The sequence below is a fragment of the Equus caballus genome, chromosome 11 (assembly GCF_041296265.1).
Source record: "Equus caballus isolate H_3958 breed thoroughbred chromosome 11, TB-T2T, whole genome shotgun sequence".
NCBI lineage: Eukaryota > Metazoa > Chordata > Mammalia > Perissodactyla > Equidae > Equus > Equus caballus.
In genome coordinates, this window is record NC_091694.1 from 8,260,020 (window position 1) to 8,276,130 (window position 16,111).

The 16,111-nt window shown below is 59.6% G+C and overlaps 1 protein-coding gene across 3 annotated transcripts in view; it reads left to right on the forward strand.

Annotated features, from left to right (window-relative positions):
- SDK2 (sidekick cell adhesion molecule 2) overlaps positions 1-16,111 on the forward strand; it is a 273,751-nt gene that overhangs the window by 221,407 nt on the left and 36,233 nt on the right. For 2 of the 3 annotated variants that reach the window (XM_005597218.4, XM_070226013.1), the window contains 12 exons: positions 2,259-2,496; positions 3,237-3,352; positions 4,012-4,201; positions 5,600-5,698; positions 6,639-6,833; positions 7,808-8,009; positions 8,903-9,006; positions 9,549-9,619; positions 11,156-11,291; positions 12,861-12,917; positions 14,208-14,309; positions 14,469-14,584. In XM_005597218.4, the coding sequence (XP_005597275.3) occupies positions 2,259-2,496; positions 3,237-3,352; positions 4,012-4,201; positions 5,600-5,698; positions 6,639-6,833; positions 7,808-8,009; positions 8,903-9,006; positions 9,549-9,619; positions 11,156-11,291; positions 12,861-12,917; positions 14,208-14,309; positions 14,469-14,584 (1,626 nt within the window). The remainder of the gene's footprint in view (positions 1-2,258; positions 2,497-3,236; positions 3,353-4,011; positions 4,202-5,599; positions 5,699-6,638; positions 6,834-7,807; positions 8,010-8,902; positions 9,007-9,548; positions 9,620-11,155; positions 11,292-12,860; positions 12,918-14,207; positions 14,310-14,468; positions 14,585-16,111) is intronic. The other variant, XM_023652110.2, reaches the window with a different exon arrangement.

Below are 16,111 nucleotides of genomic sequence, written 5' to 3' on the forward strand. Positions count from 1 at the left end.
TAAGAAAACTGAGGCTCGGAGAGCTTAGGAACGCACTCACAGCTACAAAGCTCGCCAGGGTGGGTCTGGCATCAGATGCAAGTTGTTCCGCCAAGTCAGAGAGCCAGGGGTTGCTTCTGGGGTGGAGGGGGAAGTAAGGGCGGGGCTGTTAGGCTCTCAGACCGTCCCCACGGATCCGGGTTGCATGTCGAGGGCCGGGACTCCAGGTGACCGGCAGGAGGTGGCAATACTGCCATGCCGAGGACTTCCTTTCCCGCCAGGTGCTGTTCTGGGCGCTTTATTCCAAGTCAGGCCTTGAACCCTCTCCACAAGCCTGTGACAGCTGTGATCCTGGTCCCCACTTTACAGATGAGGAAACTGAGGCAGAGAGAGTTTGAATGACTGGCCCAAGCCCCCCACATCCTCCCCCACCCTCCAGTTAACAGCAGAGCTCAGATTCCCAACCCAGGAATCTGGCCCCCAAAATCCGCAGCCCTAACCACTGAACCCACTGCCATCCCACCCTCTGGGGAACGAGAGAGAACACTTCTCCCCAGGGCCTTCCTCCGGGACAGCGTTTCTCGGCAAGGATCCCACAAAGCAGCAAGTGGAGAGGCGCTCAGAGCATCCTGGAGTTCTTAGAGCGATGAATGTGGGGAAGAACACAGCATAGCCCGCTCCTTAGAGAGGCCGGGGCACTAGCTCTGGGAAGAGCCTGCCCAGCTCCACTTCACCAGGCCCGCCTGGCCACACCACTCTTTTTTTGTTTATACATAAGATCTCTTACTGGTTGTATAAAGCACAACTTGCAGAACGCCGTGCTGTGGGCCAGGGTTTCCTGGAAAGCCATTACTCCCTTTCACGTATGTGGACAGTCCGATAAAAGGAGCTAATGGCACCAACCATCCTGGACAAACACCAGTCATTCATTACGATTCCCCCCCCCCAGGGTGGGCGGCACCAGAGCTGTCTTCCAGCCCAGGCTGGCAGCCCTGGGCACAGCGGCAGGTGGGCGGGCACCCCAGGCCCTCGGGCTGTCTGTTACCACTGGCCTCTCCGCCCCTTCTCGTCTACGCTCTGCTTCCCTCCTGCATCTCACTTTAAGGTTTCCAGGTACTAAAAGGCTAGAGAGTCTGATACCCAGAGGGAGCTGGAGGGGGAATAAAAAGGCATTTGCCTTGCTGGACAGCGCCCCAGGCACCTCCAGTCCCGCTTAATGGTGCACAGCCCCTCATGACCCTTCCTTAGCAGGGGAGGGCACATGCGCTCCAGGCCCATCTCAAGCTCTCCAGCCATCGATTGCTGTCTTAATGGTCTCTGGTTGGCTTCAGTGAGTGTCTGTAGGAACGGGCTGGCGGGAGGAAGGGAGTGCGTAGGGAGAGAGGCAGAGGCCGAAGGAGAGGAGGGGAGGAAGTGGGTCAGAAGTGGGAGCTTGTGGACCGTGGGCTCTTTGGATCCCCCAGGGAAGCAGAATGGGGGGGCAGGTGAGGGCCAGGGGCGGCCCAGCTCCAGCTCTGCCGCCTTCAGAGGAGAATCTGAAGGCCACCCTTCAGCTTGCACCTGCTTCCGATCACAGGCTTCCCCCAGCGTGCACACACATCTTATCAACACTGCCCAAGTTCATCCAAACGGCCCTGAGCCAGTGACCACAGCCCCGCAGCCTACTCATAGGCTTCCCAGGAAGGAAATCTGTCTTTTCACTGAGACTCAACAAGAGAAAGAGGCTAAAAATGCAGCAGGAGAGACCAAAGTTTGCTGGAAGGAAGGACTTCCTGACGGTGATGGGTGCCCCATCCATGCTCAGGATGCCCTCTCCACTTGCTTGCTTCTCCAAGGCAGGCATGAGCTGAGACCAGGCATGTTGCAGGCAATTAACAAAGTATGTGTTGGCAGCCCGGGTGAGGGAGTTAAGTGGTAGAGACAGCCAGGACCCAAGGTGCTACGCTCATCAGCAGGTTGGGCAGACGGACTTTGGGGTCTCCTCGCCTGGTCCGACTCCCTTGGCAGGGTAGTAAGTTCACCATGTGCTCAATAAAGAATGGATGCCACCTCTCCTCAGAGCCTGACGTGGAGAGACAGGGAGATGGGGCCGTGAGAAACACAGAGTCACACAATCTAAGCCACACCCAGGGTGACAGCGCCTCACACGGGCGCAGACAGGTTGGAGAGTGGGCTGGGTAATCCTGAAGGCTCCCTGGAAGAGGGGGCCAAGCCAGGCAGTTCTGTACACAGGGTGGGCCGGGCCTCACGGCAGCTCTGCCTGCCCTGCCCTCCTGCAGCCTCTCCCAGAGATGGAATACAATGGGAATCCTGAGTCGGTGGGCTACAAGATCAAATACAGCCGGGCGGACGGCCACGGCAAGACGCTGAGCCACGTGGTGCAGGACCGCGTGGAGCGGGAGTACACCATCGAGGACCTGGAGGAGTGGACGGAGTACCGCGTCCAGGTGCAGGCCTTCAACGCCATCGGGAGCGGGCCCTGGAGCCACACAGTGATGGGCAGGACGCGGGAGTCAGGTACCGCCCCCCTGTGCCAACCTCCCAGCGCGTCCCCGAGGCCTGCAGCTAGGATGCCAGCCCACCACAGCCCCCACCCCGCCTTTATCTCTCCACCCTCGGGGCCTGCCAAGGGCAGTTCAGAAATAGGGCTCGTTTTCCTGTTTGTGCTCCATGTCTGGGCAGAGCTCCCTGCGTGTTGCTGCGTCTCCCAGCCCCTGATCCCTACCTGCAGCTGCTCCCTGCTCCCAAAGTCAGGGCGTGGGGGTCCCCACCCGTGCGCCCTCACCTTTAACCGTGACGCCCAGTGGTGCCTGAGAGAGCCTGAGATGGGGGGAAGAGTGGGGTTAGCTCTGAGAACATTCCAGAATGCAACCAGCAGCTCACAGGGGCCTGGGAAGGGGTCACCCACAGAATACAAGCCCCCAGCCTCATTCGTGCACATGTGGCTCACTGCTCTGGGGCTAATTTTCCTGGTGCCTTTTAACACACACCACACACACACACACACATACACATACCCGCTGCGCCCGTGGGAATGCAGGCTCTTCCTGACTTAGCCAGAGCAGAGGATAACAGGGAGGCCAATCTGAAACCAGAAACAGCATCTGGGACATTCCAAAAGGAGTCACGGCAGGATAATGTGCTCTTTGGGGACTGTCTGTGCCACGTGTCCTTCCCCAGGTCCCACTCCACTCCCTTCCACTGTAGGGTCGACTTTGGGTCCTGAGCTCCTTCTCTCCGCTCCCTTTCTCCCTCAGTCCCATCCTCTGGCCCCACCAACGTGTCCGCGCTGGCCACCACCTCCAGCAGCATGCTGGTGCGCTGGAACGAAATCCCTGAGGCCGACCGCAATGGGCTCGTGCTGGGCTACAAGGTGGGTCCTGGATCCGAGCACGGCAGGAGGCTGGAGCCCCTACACCGGCTTCCCCACCCAAGATGCCCTGTCCTCGTGACCCCCTGGGGCCCAGTCTCTGCCTTCCAGAGTCCATCCACTGGTCACCATGGCAACCAGGGAGTCCTCCCTCAGGGGTGAGGAGGCATCCAGGGAGGGCCCAGGGTCCTGGGGGCAGCTCCATCTCCCCCAGTAGTCCATGCTGGCTGTCCAGGCCTCATTCTCAGCTCTGATGGGCCCAGCTTCAGCTTCCATTATCTTCTAGAATTCTTCCCAAAGCTGTGTATAGCCGCATGATCCAGCCCTGGCGTGGAAGTTGGGAGATGTGGCTTGACCTCCTGGCTCTGCCACTACTGGCTGTGTGACCTTGAGCAAGTCGCATCCCCTCTCTGAGTCTGTTTTCTCACCTGGATGCTCTCTAAGGAAACTTCAGCTCCATGGATGAGCGCATCTTTGTGTCTTCTTCCCGGAACACTAGCTTCGCAGTTACCCCATGCCTCCTTGGGGCCCAGCCACTCCAAGGACCCCTGGTCTGCCGGCTCCATCCCCGCCCACCTCGCTCCTGGGGGTGAGACTTGGGAGAGGTGCTGGCAGGACCACCCCAGGCCCGAGGCCCTCACCCCTGCACTGGGCTCCGGCAGGTCATGTACAAGGAGAAGGACTCAGACTCCCAGCCCCGGTTCTGGCTGGTGGAAGGGAACTCGTCCCGCAGCGCCCAGCTCACAGGCCTGGGCAAATACGTGCTCTATGAGGTCCAGGTGCTGGCCTTCACGCGCATCGGGGACGGCAGCCCCAGCCACCCTCCCATCCTGGAGCGGACACTGGATGATGGTGAGTTCAAATCCCTGCCGGTCTGGGAAGACCAGAAGCTGCCCTAGTCCTGCCTGCCCAGTCCTGGCCCTCTGGGGTCACGCTCTGCCCCGGAGGGAACCGTGGCCTCAGGCTTCTCCTGTGGGGGGGCAGGTCACCGAGGTCCAGCTCAGTCCCATCCCCACTGCAAGGGATGCTAATTACAGATGGTGCATCCCAAAGGAAAAAATGACAGTGCAAGGGCAGTGTGACATCTGATTCCGCCTCTTGCACTCTCTCTGGGACAAGTGTACAGAAAAGAGACTTCGCATCCGTTTTGATTTCTTGATCGCCTGAGGCAGGATCACTTTAAGTAAAGGTCTGTGCAAGGGAGAGGCTTGATGGTTCCTGGGCCTGAGCCTCCTGGGCCTGTTTGCAAAAGAGTGACACCAGCGGGGCTGTAGGCCTGCATCTCTGCAGCAAAACTCCTGGCAAAGGCTGACTGACAGGTCCTTCCCCGTCCTTCCTCCCCGCCGCATACTCACATACTACCCACCACAAACATTTGTGGGGTTCGGACAAGAGTGCAAAAGGAAACCCAAACAGCATACGTCTCTATATCCAGGTTATAAATCAAGCTAACGATCTGTTAAATTAAATATGTTCTATGCTGTTGCCTTGACAAATGTACCCTCATAATGACCTGGAAGGCTGAGTTCAAGTGTAGAAGTCTCAGACTTCTTGGCCTTCTGTGTCGGAATGGGGCAGCGCAGGAAGCATTGCCCCCAAGCCTCCTCCACCCCCCTACCTGCTCTCTTCCCACCCTCTCCTCTGGCCCATGTCATTCGGTCTCCATCCCAACACCCAAAACAGCTACTGCTTGGCCATCCCTCGGTCCTGAGGTGCCAGTCCACCCTCAGGAGGGTGGCTCCGGGGACAGCCCCATGCAGACCCTGGAAGCATGCTTGCGGCTGTCTGGACAGGGAATTCCAGGATCCCAGGTTCCAGAATCGGGTCTAGAAAGAGGAATGGTGCAGGTTCTGGAGGGTGCCTCCCTTTGCCCCACGGCCGCCTCACCCACGGAGGGAAGGAAGTCAGAGTGGTACCTTCTAGAGCACAGACCCAGGACAGGGTCCCATCGCCCAGTTCAGAAGGCAGCCCTGTGCATACATATGTGTGCACATGTCCACGGACACTGAGCTAAAGGGGGCTGGAGCCTTGGTCCCTTCCAGTTCCTACCAAATGATGCCAATTTTGAGGGAAGAAACCACACTGGTAGCATCTTCCTGTCCTGCATTAGGACACCATGCCAGGCACAGGGCAGCACTCCACAAAGTTCACTGAGCTGAGCTGAGCCTGCCGTGCTGCTCTGCTGAGCTGGTCTAGGCTCAGGGCTGAGCGTCAGCCACACTGTCACCACTTTTGCTTTGTCCCCTCCAGTCCCAGGACCACCCATGGGCATCCTGTTCCCGGAGGTGAGGACCACATCGGTGCGCCTGATCTGGCAGCCCCCTGCTGCTCCCAATGGCATCATTCTCGGTAAGCCTCTACCCTCCCCGTGCCCTGGCCCCAGGAAGAAGGAGGAGGTAGAAGGTGTAAAGGAGGCATGGTCGGTGTTGGCCAGAGGAAGACTAGGTCCAGGAAGTGTCCACGTCTCCTCAAGAAGGATTCTGAGTCTTATTTCTCCCACTGGAAATCTCAGTCTGTGAGATTATCGGCGGGAGGGCAAGGCCAGAGCTCAGGTCCCTTAAGGACCATGGGTTAACTTTGTGCCCCTAATGCCCCAAGCCAACTGGCCTTCTGGTAAACCTTGGCTGCTGTTCCTGAGTGTGGCCAGGTGAGGGCACACTGGCCAGCGCAGCACAGCTGGGCTCACAAGTGGGAAACTGGACCTCAGGCGCTGGGAGGTATGCTGGGGTCAGAAGCATCATTTCATATTCAGGGTTCCCTCCAGCACACGCGCACACAGCCTCACAGGAGAAGACTCACACGGTGTGTGACTTGAGTAAGTCAGCTTCCCTCCATGGCCTCAGCTCCTTCTGTAAAACAGAGGACTGGACCACCTGTGCCTGGTCGCAGGCTCCCAGTCCTGGCACCCGCAGATGGATGCCACTCCTGCAAAGGCAGAGTGGAGGCGGGAAGGGCAAGCACTTTGGACTTACAAACACCTGGGCTGGACGTCCAACTCAGTCACTTCCTAGCAGGTGGTCTGGCCTCTCTGAGCCTCGGTTTCCTCACCTGGGGCTGTTATGGGGGTCACAGAAACAGTGTACAGAGCACCTGTGCGTGCCCCCCACAGTCATACCCAAGGGCAGCTGAGGACACAAGTGTGACCAAGAGGGCTTCAAGCAGACGAGCCCCAGCCCAGGTGGCCCAGGCGCAGACATGTGGTGGCCGAGGAAGGAATGACCCTTTCTGGGGGCTCCAGGAGCAGCCTTCCCTCCTTCCCAGTGCGGCCCGTTTCCTTCCTTCCCCACAGCTTACCAGATCACACACCGGCTCAACGCCACCACAGCCAACGCTGCCACGGTGGAGGTGCTGGCGCCCAGCGCCCGCCAGTACACGGCCACTGGCCTCAAGCCAGAGTCTGTCTACCTGTTCCGCATCACGGCCCAGACCCGCAAGGGCTGGGGAGAAGCCGCCGAGGCCTTGGTGGTGACCACCGAGAAGAGAGGTAGGTGACTGCCACGGGGGCTGGGGGAGCCTGCGGGTCAGCCGAGGGGACCCCAGCCAATCCGGGTGCTCAGACCCTCTCCTTGTGATGGCTGGGGGTCAGCTCATTAAGTGTTGCCTTGCTCCGGTCTGCAATGGAAAGTGGGCTCAAATCTCTGCCATGAAGGTCAGCGAGGGCTCTAGCGGACTGCCGGAGCTGAGCGGGGCGCTCCCAAGCCTCTTGCTCTGCCCCTGCTCCCCATTTTCCACAGGGCAGGTGGGTGAGACCAGCTTCCTTTCCCTCGACAAAGACCGTGTCCAGATGGGTGGCGGACGTGGCCGCTGCTGCCCTGAGCTGGTGCCTCACCCGAGGTTGGCTTCCCCAGAAGCAGGCCTGAGACCCACATTCCTGTGGATGTGATTTATTAGGCAATGTTCCCAGTAAAAGCCAGGACAGTGGTTCTCAGCCGGGGGCTGCTTTGCGCCCCAGGGGACATTGGGCAATGTCTGGACATTTTGGGTTTCACAACTAGGAGGCAGAGTGGCTGGAGGCCAGGGATGCTGCCAAGCATCCTTCACTGCACAGGGCAGGCCCGTATCAAAGGATCCTCCCCCTAACGCCGCAGCACTCGGGCTGAGAAGCCGTGCATCAGGGCGTGGGGCGTGGGGCCGGGAAAAGGAAGCCACGCGGTGGGTGTAAAGCAGAGCCCCACAGAGGGCAAGGTGGGCTTCGTCCCACCTGATCGGGGCAGCGCAGGTCCCATCTCACACCGTGGCGGGCAGGGGCAAGGGGCTGGGGTGTTCCCAGCCTCACTGCCCGTCCCCAGTGGGGGCTGCCCTCAGGAAGTGTCAGTTACCAGGATCTGCGTGCACGGAGACGGATGGGGCACCGGTGACAGGCCTCAGCCCAAAGCCCCTCCTTCCCCTCCTTGAGAAAGCTCACCTCCCTCCACCATTGGCTCACCTGTTCTCCCCCCCCACCCCGCCTCCTCCCAGACCGCCCGCAGCCCCCCAGCAAGCCGGTGGTGCAGCAGGAGGACGTGAAAGCCCGAAGTGTGCTGCTGTCCTGGGAGCCGGGGAGCGACGGCCTGTCCCCCGTGCGCTACTACACTGTGCAGACTCGCGAGCTGCCCAGTGGCCGGTGGGCCCTGCACTCCGCGTCTGTGAGCCACAACGCCTCCACCTTTGTCGTGGACAGGTGAGCCGGCCACCAGCATTTCTGCCCACCTTTCCCCACCCGGACAGCCCCCTCCGAGAACACCTGGAGCTGCACCCCCCCCAAGCCTCTACCTCAGCTCCCACCACCCAGGAGCCCTCCCGTCCACTCGCATCCCCTCCAGCTCCGTCCCAACCTCCCTCCCCGTCTCTCTGGAGCCCTGTTAGGGCTGCCTCTTAATTATCTACTTCTGGAGCCCAGAAGCCCCCCTAGGGGAGCGCTGGTCCTCCTTCATTAGCGATCCCTCCCAGCCGGGCGGCATTCCTCTCCATCTTTAACAGGGGAGTGGAGCTTCGCTCCGAAATTCTGGCCGCAATTTAATTCCTAGTGGGTCATATTCTTTATATTCCAGTTAACGTGACCGAGAGTTTTGAGCAATGCTTTCCTCCTCCCCGCTCCCCCCTCCATCCCCAATAAATCAAAAAGGAAGATGTTTGCCTGGAGAGGAAATGAGGCTCCTAGAGACGAAGGGCTGGTTAACCCTTGAGAATCGCGACCCTTCCGCAGTTTACCAAATTCAAGACAAGGGTGGCAGTGCCTGGGGAGGAGCTTGCTCGGAGAGGGCACTGTTGGTGCTCTCGCAGCTGCCTGTTCCTCCGAGGTAGGAAATATGTGGCATTTCCTCTTGGGGACCTATGGCTTCTAACTGGAGCTAAAGGTGAGGCTGTACTCCAAGTTGGCTTGGTCAAGGGCCCGGCCTGGGAGCTCAGGACCCCAGAGGCCTGGCCCCTGTGTGTCCCCGTTGTAGCAGACTTTCTTTCTGTGACTCTATGTTCTCCTCTGTGTCAGCACCCCTGCCTTCCTTTCTCAGGGCAGGGATGGCGGGGCGAGGCCATTAGGGGGACCTCTGTTCACTGAACTCGATCCCCCCCCAGACTCAAGCCCTTCACGTCCTACAAGTTCCGGGTGAAGGCGACCAATGACATTGGGGACAGCGAGTTCAGCGAGGAGTCGGAACCACTGACCACCCTGCAGGCTGGTGAGTGCCCCTCACTTGGGTCCCTTTCTCTTGCCCACTGCCCCTTCCTGAGCACTGGGTGTTCTCATCTCGGGGAGGGCCCCCAGGATGGAGGGGCACCCGGCCTGCTGGACCCTTTGTTTGCCTCCCAGGGCAGAGTCCCAAGGAGGTTTGAGCCAGAGGGGCCTTCGCCACGGGTGCAGGCACCCTCACCCAGCCCGGCATTCTACTGTGTCTCTTCTCCGATGTCCCCCAGCTCGTGGCTGACCCCAGAAAATCAGTGGAGGGGAGTGGGGGAGCCGCAGCAGCAGCATGAGAGGCCTGTGGCTCTGGGGACAGAGAGAAGAAGGCTCTGGACCCTTGGGTTTGGGCTGGGGTCAGGGTCCCCACTCCTCTCTGCCTCCACACTGGCCCTTTGTTCCGCAGAAGTTGGGGCAGTGGGCGTGGAGGGTGATTTACGCTGGCACTGCCCCCAGTCCAGTATGCGCAGAATCTGGTCCCTGTGGCCTCCCAGGGGGCCTGAGCCCCCGCCCCGGAGCTCATCTGTCTGCCTCTCTCCCCAGCCCCCGACGAAGCGCCCACCATCATCTCAGTGACACCCCACACCACCACCTCCGTGCTGATCCGATGGCAGGTACGGCCCGGCAGGCAGGGAGGGGCCCATGTCCCACAAGGACTCAGACAAGCTCTGTGCTGGGACCAGGAAGGCAACACCCCACAGACACATCGTACACAGACACACACGTGCACACGCACAGACACACGTGCACACACACCTGCACACCCCTCATTCCACGCTCAGGACAATCAGATGGGGCAGGTGCTCCTACAGTCCCCTTCTGCAGGCAAGGACCCAGACTCAGAGAGGTGATGTGAATGATCCAGGTCACACAGCTACTAAGGGGTGGCACCGGGCGTAGTGCCCTTAGGTCGGCTGAATCCTTCCACAGAAACGTCCCCGGGGCTTCCAGCGCCCCCAGAGTCTCCAGGAAATCCAGCCCCACTGTCAGCAAAGGGATTCCTCATAGAGAGACAAACACAGGTGTGGATGCCTGACCTGCGCCTTGACGGGGCTGCCATCCTGTCACCGTGAGCAGGAACCCGTTGTCCGGGCACAGAGGAACCCCATCCTCTGTTCCTCCCCAGCTGCCCGCTCTTTGTCACTTGCCATGGCCTGAAGAAGACGGCAGGACACATCTTAGGGACCAGGCTGCCCGTGATGGCCAGCAGGACCCCCCACCCCGTGCCCTCTGAAGGCCAGCCTCTGGGCTCAGTAGAGGCCCCGAATCGCGAACTCCTGTCTCCGCTTCCCGGGTCAGAGGGGCAGCACCAACCTTCGCCCACCTGCAGCCCCCACTAGGAGAAAGCCCTTGAAGAGAAAATAAGGGGGACCCCCACACCCCGGGCCCCGGCCGCCCTTGAGTGAAAACGACCTAGTGCAGCTGGGCGCCTTGGTGGACGAGGCTGGAGCAGAGCGGGACCGAGCGGGCAGGGAGGTGCCAGCGGCAGCCAGGGATGCAATTAAGGAGCTAATAAAGGCTGAACAGGCGCAGCGGGTCTTTTAAAAGAGGCATCACAGAAAGTGGCTTCCACCCTCTCCTGAGGCCTGTTCTGCTGCTCAGCCGTGTAGAGAGCAGACAGCAAAGGAGAGAAGGATAGAGGCCGAGCGGGCAGCACAGGCAGGCAGGAGCACGCGCCCTTCTCCAGGCAGAGGAGCTGGCATGGGAAACTCGAGGAAATGTAGGCCAGGTGGTAGGCAGAGGGATCAGCAGGCCGAGGGAGGCTGGTGAACATGAGGGAGCTCCTAGGCAAGGACCAGCTCTCTCAGAAGAGCCAGAGTCATGCTGGGGCCCCAACGATGCTGTGTGACCTTGGGCACATTCCTCACCCTCTCTGAGCCTCGCTTTCCTGCTCGGTTCGGCGGGGATGGCATGGTGATTTTTGTCCTTCCTTGCCTCCTACGGAATTCCGGCAGGGAGGAAATAACCGGGTTGGAAATGCTCTGTAAATTAATAATGCTCAGTGCCGTTTTGATTGCTTTTCCTGCTTGAGACTCGGTCCCAGCTCTGGGGCCGCAGGAGGCAGGATGGGGAGGAAGGGAGGAGCACGTAGAAGCGGGAGAGCCGCGGTGGTCCCGGCCCCTCCCCATCCCCCACTCCGGTCCCCGCAGCCACCACCGGAGGACAAGATCAATGGCATCCTCCTGGGCTTCCGGATCCGGTACCGGGAGCTGCTCTACGAGGGCCTCAGGGGCTTCACGCTGCGCGGCATCAACAACCCCGGGGCCAAGTGGGCGGAGCTTACCTGTGAGTGACGTCCGCGGGAGTGAGGGGGGTGGGGCCGGCTCGCTGGCCTCCCTGCCCTGAAGCTCTCAGCTTCCTGAAACGCTCTAACCTGAAGCCCAGCCGCCCTCCCCCGTGTGCGCCTCTCGCCCTGTCCCATTCCATCCCTGAGAGAGTATTTCTTGAGCTCCTTCTGCATGTCCCCAGACACTGGGGGGGCACGCCAGTGAACAGGACAGACAGGGTCCCCGGCCTCTCCGAGTTTGCAGGCTGGAGGAGGAGCCAGGTGTTCTAGAAGTAAACCCTGAGATAGATGTCTAAGACTGTTGTCATGACAGCTGTGAAGGACATGTTCCAGGAGAGTCTAAACTGGGGTCAGAAAAGGCTTCCCTGGGGCATGGCTGTGCCACTGACACTGATGGATGATTCCAAGTCTATCAGTCCAGAGGGAAGGGGAGAGCCCAGCATGTGCAAAGGGCCTGAGGTGGGAAGGAAGACCAGAAGCTGAGCCCGGTCACATCCCAGAGCCTGCCATCTGGCCCCCTCTGGTTCCTCGGGGAGGTCCCTGTTCTGCCCTGGGGACCTCGGCATGGAGCCTGCGTCTGCAGCAGAAAGGAAAGAGCCAGGAGCAGGTGGGCATCCCAGGGATAGTCACAAGTGAGGAATGATGTGGTTACACTTTGGGGTCTGGAGGGTTGCCTTGGTGGCTTCCGGTTATGGCTGGCGATGGAGTCCAGAGGCGGTGACATAGGTGAGAGTGGGAGGTTGGAGTCAAGATAACAGGCCTGGGATGGGATGGAATGGAGGGCCAGTGTGGGAGCTGACGTGCTGCGGGCTCCACGACTGACTCATGGAGGGGACAGGGAGGGAGGCATCCAGAGGATTTGGGTCCCCAGGTGGGTGGTGGGACCGCTCCCCCCACCAGAGACTGGCGGGAGAGGAGGAGCAATTTAAGATCCTCCCCGTCTTGGTTTCTCCTCCCATAGTTGTCTTAAACCTTTTGTGTCTTGTCTTCTAGCGCATGTTAGCAGGCGACAAAGTGATTGAAGGCGTAGCAAACGAATATTAATAGAAAACTCGGAAGTGGCTGATCCGACAGCTTGCGTTATTTTTATTTCTTCCTTTTTGCAGACATGTGCTTCTGGTTGTGATCTTACATTGCCTGAGTATAGTAGAGTCGTATTTCCTGGTAGTAAAGTGGGTTCTGGTTCACAGGAGGACGTTAACAACACCACTATTTCACGGTGGTTCTCAGGAGCTCCTCCTTAGGCAAGGGAGCCAGTGGGACTGGAGGGTCCCGCAGAGCTGCCCCCAGGGATGCTGAGCTCCGAGGGGTCCCGTGACCTCAGACCAGTGCACACCGGGGCGGGGGCAGCACTGTCCTGGGAGCTGCCTCCTCCGCCCGCCCCACTCCTGTCCTAGCCCCTAACTCACCATCAGGATCTGGAAACTCCTTCCCTCTGCATGTGTGTTGCCAGGCCCCCTCTCTCCCGTCCCACCCGCCTCGTTGGGGTCTCTGTGGAGCGGGGGTGTGTGTACTAACCTCCTCTGTCTGCTGTCTCCTCTGGCCCCCTCCGCCGCCCCACCCCGTAGCCATGTACTCCATGCGGAACCTGAGCCGGCCCAGCCTCACGCACTACGAGCTAGACAGTAAGTCTCCTTGCATGGCGGCCCCGAATCGGGCCCACGCCTTCCCAGGGATGGGGAGTGGGGCCTCTGAGGACGCCTGGCCACCGGCCGAGTGGTGTGCCCACCTCAGGCTGCTTGAAGAACAGGGCCACTCAGCACACTTGACTTTCCCAAAACACACAAAAATGTAGGGGGTCACCGAGGAAGGTCTCCTCCGGCCCATCATCCAGCAGGTGTGGGATAGAAAAGAAAACGGCTATGATCTCATGCTCTGGGTGTCAGGGGGACGACGACAGGTGTCCATGGGGGGAGCTGCTGGTCCCACTCTCGTCCCCATCGTGGCTGCCCCGTCTTGGCCCATCAAAGGCACTTTTCAACACAGCTCGGTCTTCCAGGCTGAGCCTGACCTCTGGAGTGAGCAGAGCCCCATCTTCCCTCTGGGGACTGGGAAATGTTCCCACTGGATGCCCACCCCAAGCCCTTGCCCTGTGTCTAAAGTCCCAGCCACGCTTCTCCAGGCCCAGAGCCTTGATAAGGGCACCTCCTGCTTAGGAAGCAGCTCGAGTTTGAGACTGGATTGTCCTTCCTCCTCAGCCAATGGCCCACACAGGCTGCGTGGCCAGTTAAACTCGGGTGACTCCCCCACGCACGTTCCAGGTGAAGGGTGGAACTTCCACCTGGGAGGGGAAGGTGGGGAAGGGAGGTGGGGAGAATCTTTCAGCCATCCCCCACCCCACCCCGCGAGGAGGGACAGCGTCCCCAGCCCAGAGTGTCGGAGCCCTTCTCCTGTAGCTGCTCTCTCCCAGCTTCTGTCCAGCCATCTCCACGCAGGCACCCCAGACTTGGCAGGGTTTCTCAGCCCCGATTCACATCCAGTTTGCTCCTTCCCTTCAGGGCTGAGCCCTGTGTAAAGAGCTGATTGATGGGGCCTGGGGGTGCAGCTGGGAGTTTCAAGCATCTGCCACCGTGTGGGGAAGGAGTGACCTATGACCCAGAGTGCTCGGGCCAATTGCAGTTCACACTGGTTGTCCCAGCATAAATATTAGTAGGGTCACTTTCAGTCTCTAAGTGACCGATATGGTCACTCTTGGCCAGGAAGCCAGCCTGAGTGATCCTGTGTCCAGAGTCCCAGGGAGGAGCACATGCCCCCGCCCCCTACCTCTTACCTCTTCTTTCCTGAATCTTCAGGGGGGGAGTAGAATCGCAGGGGTGTGTCATCGCTCCCCCACAGCCTCCACCCTCCATACTGGCTCTGTCCCTGCAGGGACCTGACATCTGCGTGTTTCTCCCTCCCCCACTCTCGCCCCGCAGACCTGAACAAGCACCGGAGATACGAGATACGGATGAGCGTATACAACGCCGTGGGTGAGGGGCCCTTGAGCCCCCCGCAGGAGGTCTTTGTCGGGGAGGCAGGTGAGCACCACCTGCCCTTCCAGCCCCAGCACGCCTTTCCCACTCCAAGAAGCCCAGCTAGAGGAGATACGGGACTGGGGGTCCCAGCCCTCCCCAGCCCACCTCCTCCTCCCTCAAGTCCACTCACACCTCACGCTGACGACCCCTCACACCCTCCAGTGCCCACAGCAGCACCCCGCAATGTGGCCGTGCACGGTGCCACAGCCACCCAGCTGGATGTGACGTGGGAGCCACCCCCGCTGGAGAGCCAGAATGGAGACATCCAGGGCTACAAGGTACGGGCACTCCAGCAGAAGAGAGGGTCCTGAGGGGCGAAGGTCTGGGCTGGGGGTTGGGAGTGACCCGTGGGTGGTAGATGGGTGAGGTCCCCTGCTCTGCACCTGCTCCCTTGGCTGTTTGCACCCAGTGCACAGAAATGTTGTGCAGCTGGAGCAAAGCTACACCTGTCCTCGGCAGCATCCCAGGGGCAGGTTGAGCTCAGAGGCAGGAAACTCATTTGGCCAGCCCTAATTACAATACTGATGCTGATTGGAGGGCCAATTAGCAAAGGACCAGTGGCTGCGACTTGGAAATCTCTGTTTACAATTATTTCTAGATTTTAGATGATGTCATGTGTTAGGACAGGATTCCACGTATCTCTAAAATTTGCACAGCCCTTTAGAACTCCTGAGTCTCTTGAAAGCCCTGTAAAGCTGGTGACTATCGTATAGATGAGGAAACCGAGACCCAGGTTAAGTCCAGCAAGGTCACCAACAAAAGCATGTAGCAAAGAGTCAGACTCCAGGTCTGCCGGTCCTCACCCTGCGATGAGTGGAGAGGATGCACTGAGCACAGAACCACGAGGGGAGGCGGTGGAAGTAATGATAATAGTGATGTGTCTCGTCGGCTGGAGCCGTTGGGATGCACAGCCCCTGGCCGTGTTCAAGGCTGCCTCCTGTGCCAGGGTCCAGCGCCGCTCTGATTCCTGGGGGTTGTTTGTGATTCCAGGGAGCAGCCCAGGGCAGTGGCGGGTGGGGAATGTGACAACCACAAGGGGCCTCCTGGTTGACCTGGCTCAGCCCCTCCCTGCACAGGGAGAAACCGAGTCTCAGCACAGGTGAGGGGCTTGCCTGAGTCACAGGGCTCGTCGGTACGGGCGGCCTGGGTTCAAGGCAGAATCCAGAATAGGAGTCTCTTTCCCTCTGGGTGAGGGAGGCGGGAGAGAGGAGGAAAGGCGTCTTGCCAAGGAAGCTCTAAAGATGGATGACGCCCCTCGAGTCCTCGCCCAGGAGCGCCAGCTGGGAAACTAAATATTGCACCACTAGCATATGCCTCCCCTGGAAGGAAGGAGCCGGAGCGGAGCCTGCAACAGTTTGGCAGCCACTAGACTGTCGAGGTGTGGAAGTCTCCAGTTAACGTACAGACCAGGAAATCTGTGGTGCACTGACACCGGGTATCACACAGCAGATGTGGGCGTGCTCTGAGAAACATCGCAACTGTGGACATTAGCTGGGGAAACGGAATTGCCGCCTCCCAGACGTGAATTAACTTCCACATTAGTTAACATTGACATTAACAATGTTTAACATCACCAGCCGGGGAGCGCAGGTTGAGCCGTGAGCACGGGCAGGCACACACGCAGCGACAGTCTTTCAATGACGTGTCTTTGTTGAGCAGTTATTTTGTGCCAGCGGCGTTCTCTGTGCTGGGAATAAAGTAGTGAGCGGAGAGACAACATGAGCTTAAATTGTAGGGAAGGAAAACCAGTGATGCACAAAATACAGAGCACCTCCAGACGGTGGAAAATGAAGTGGGTTAACGGG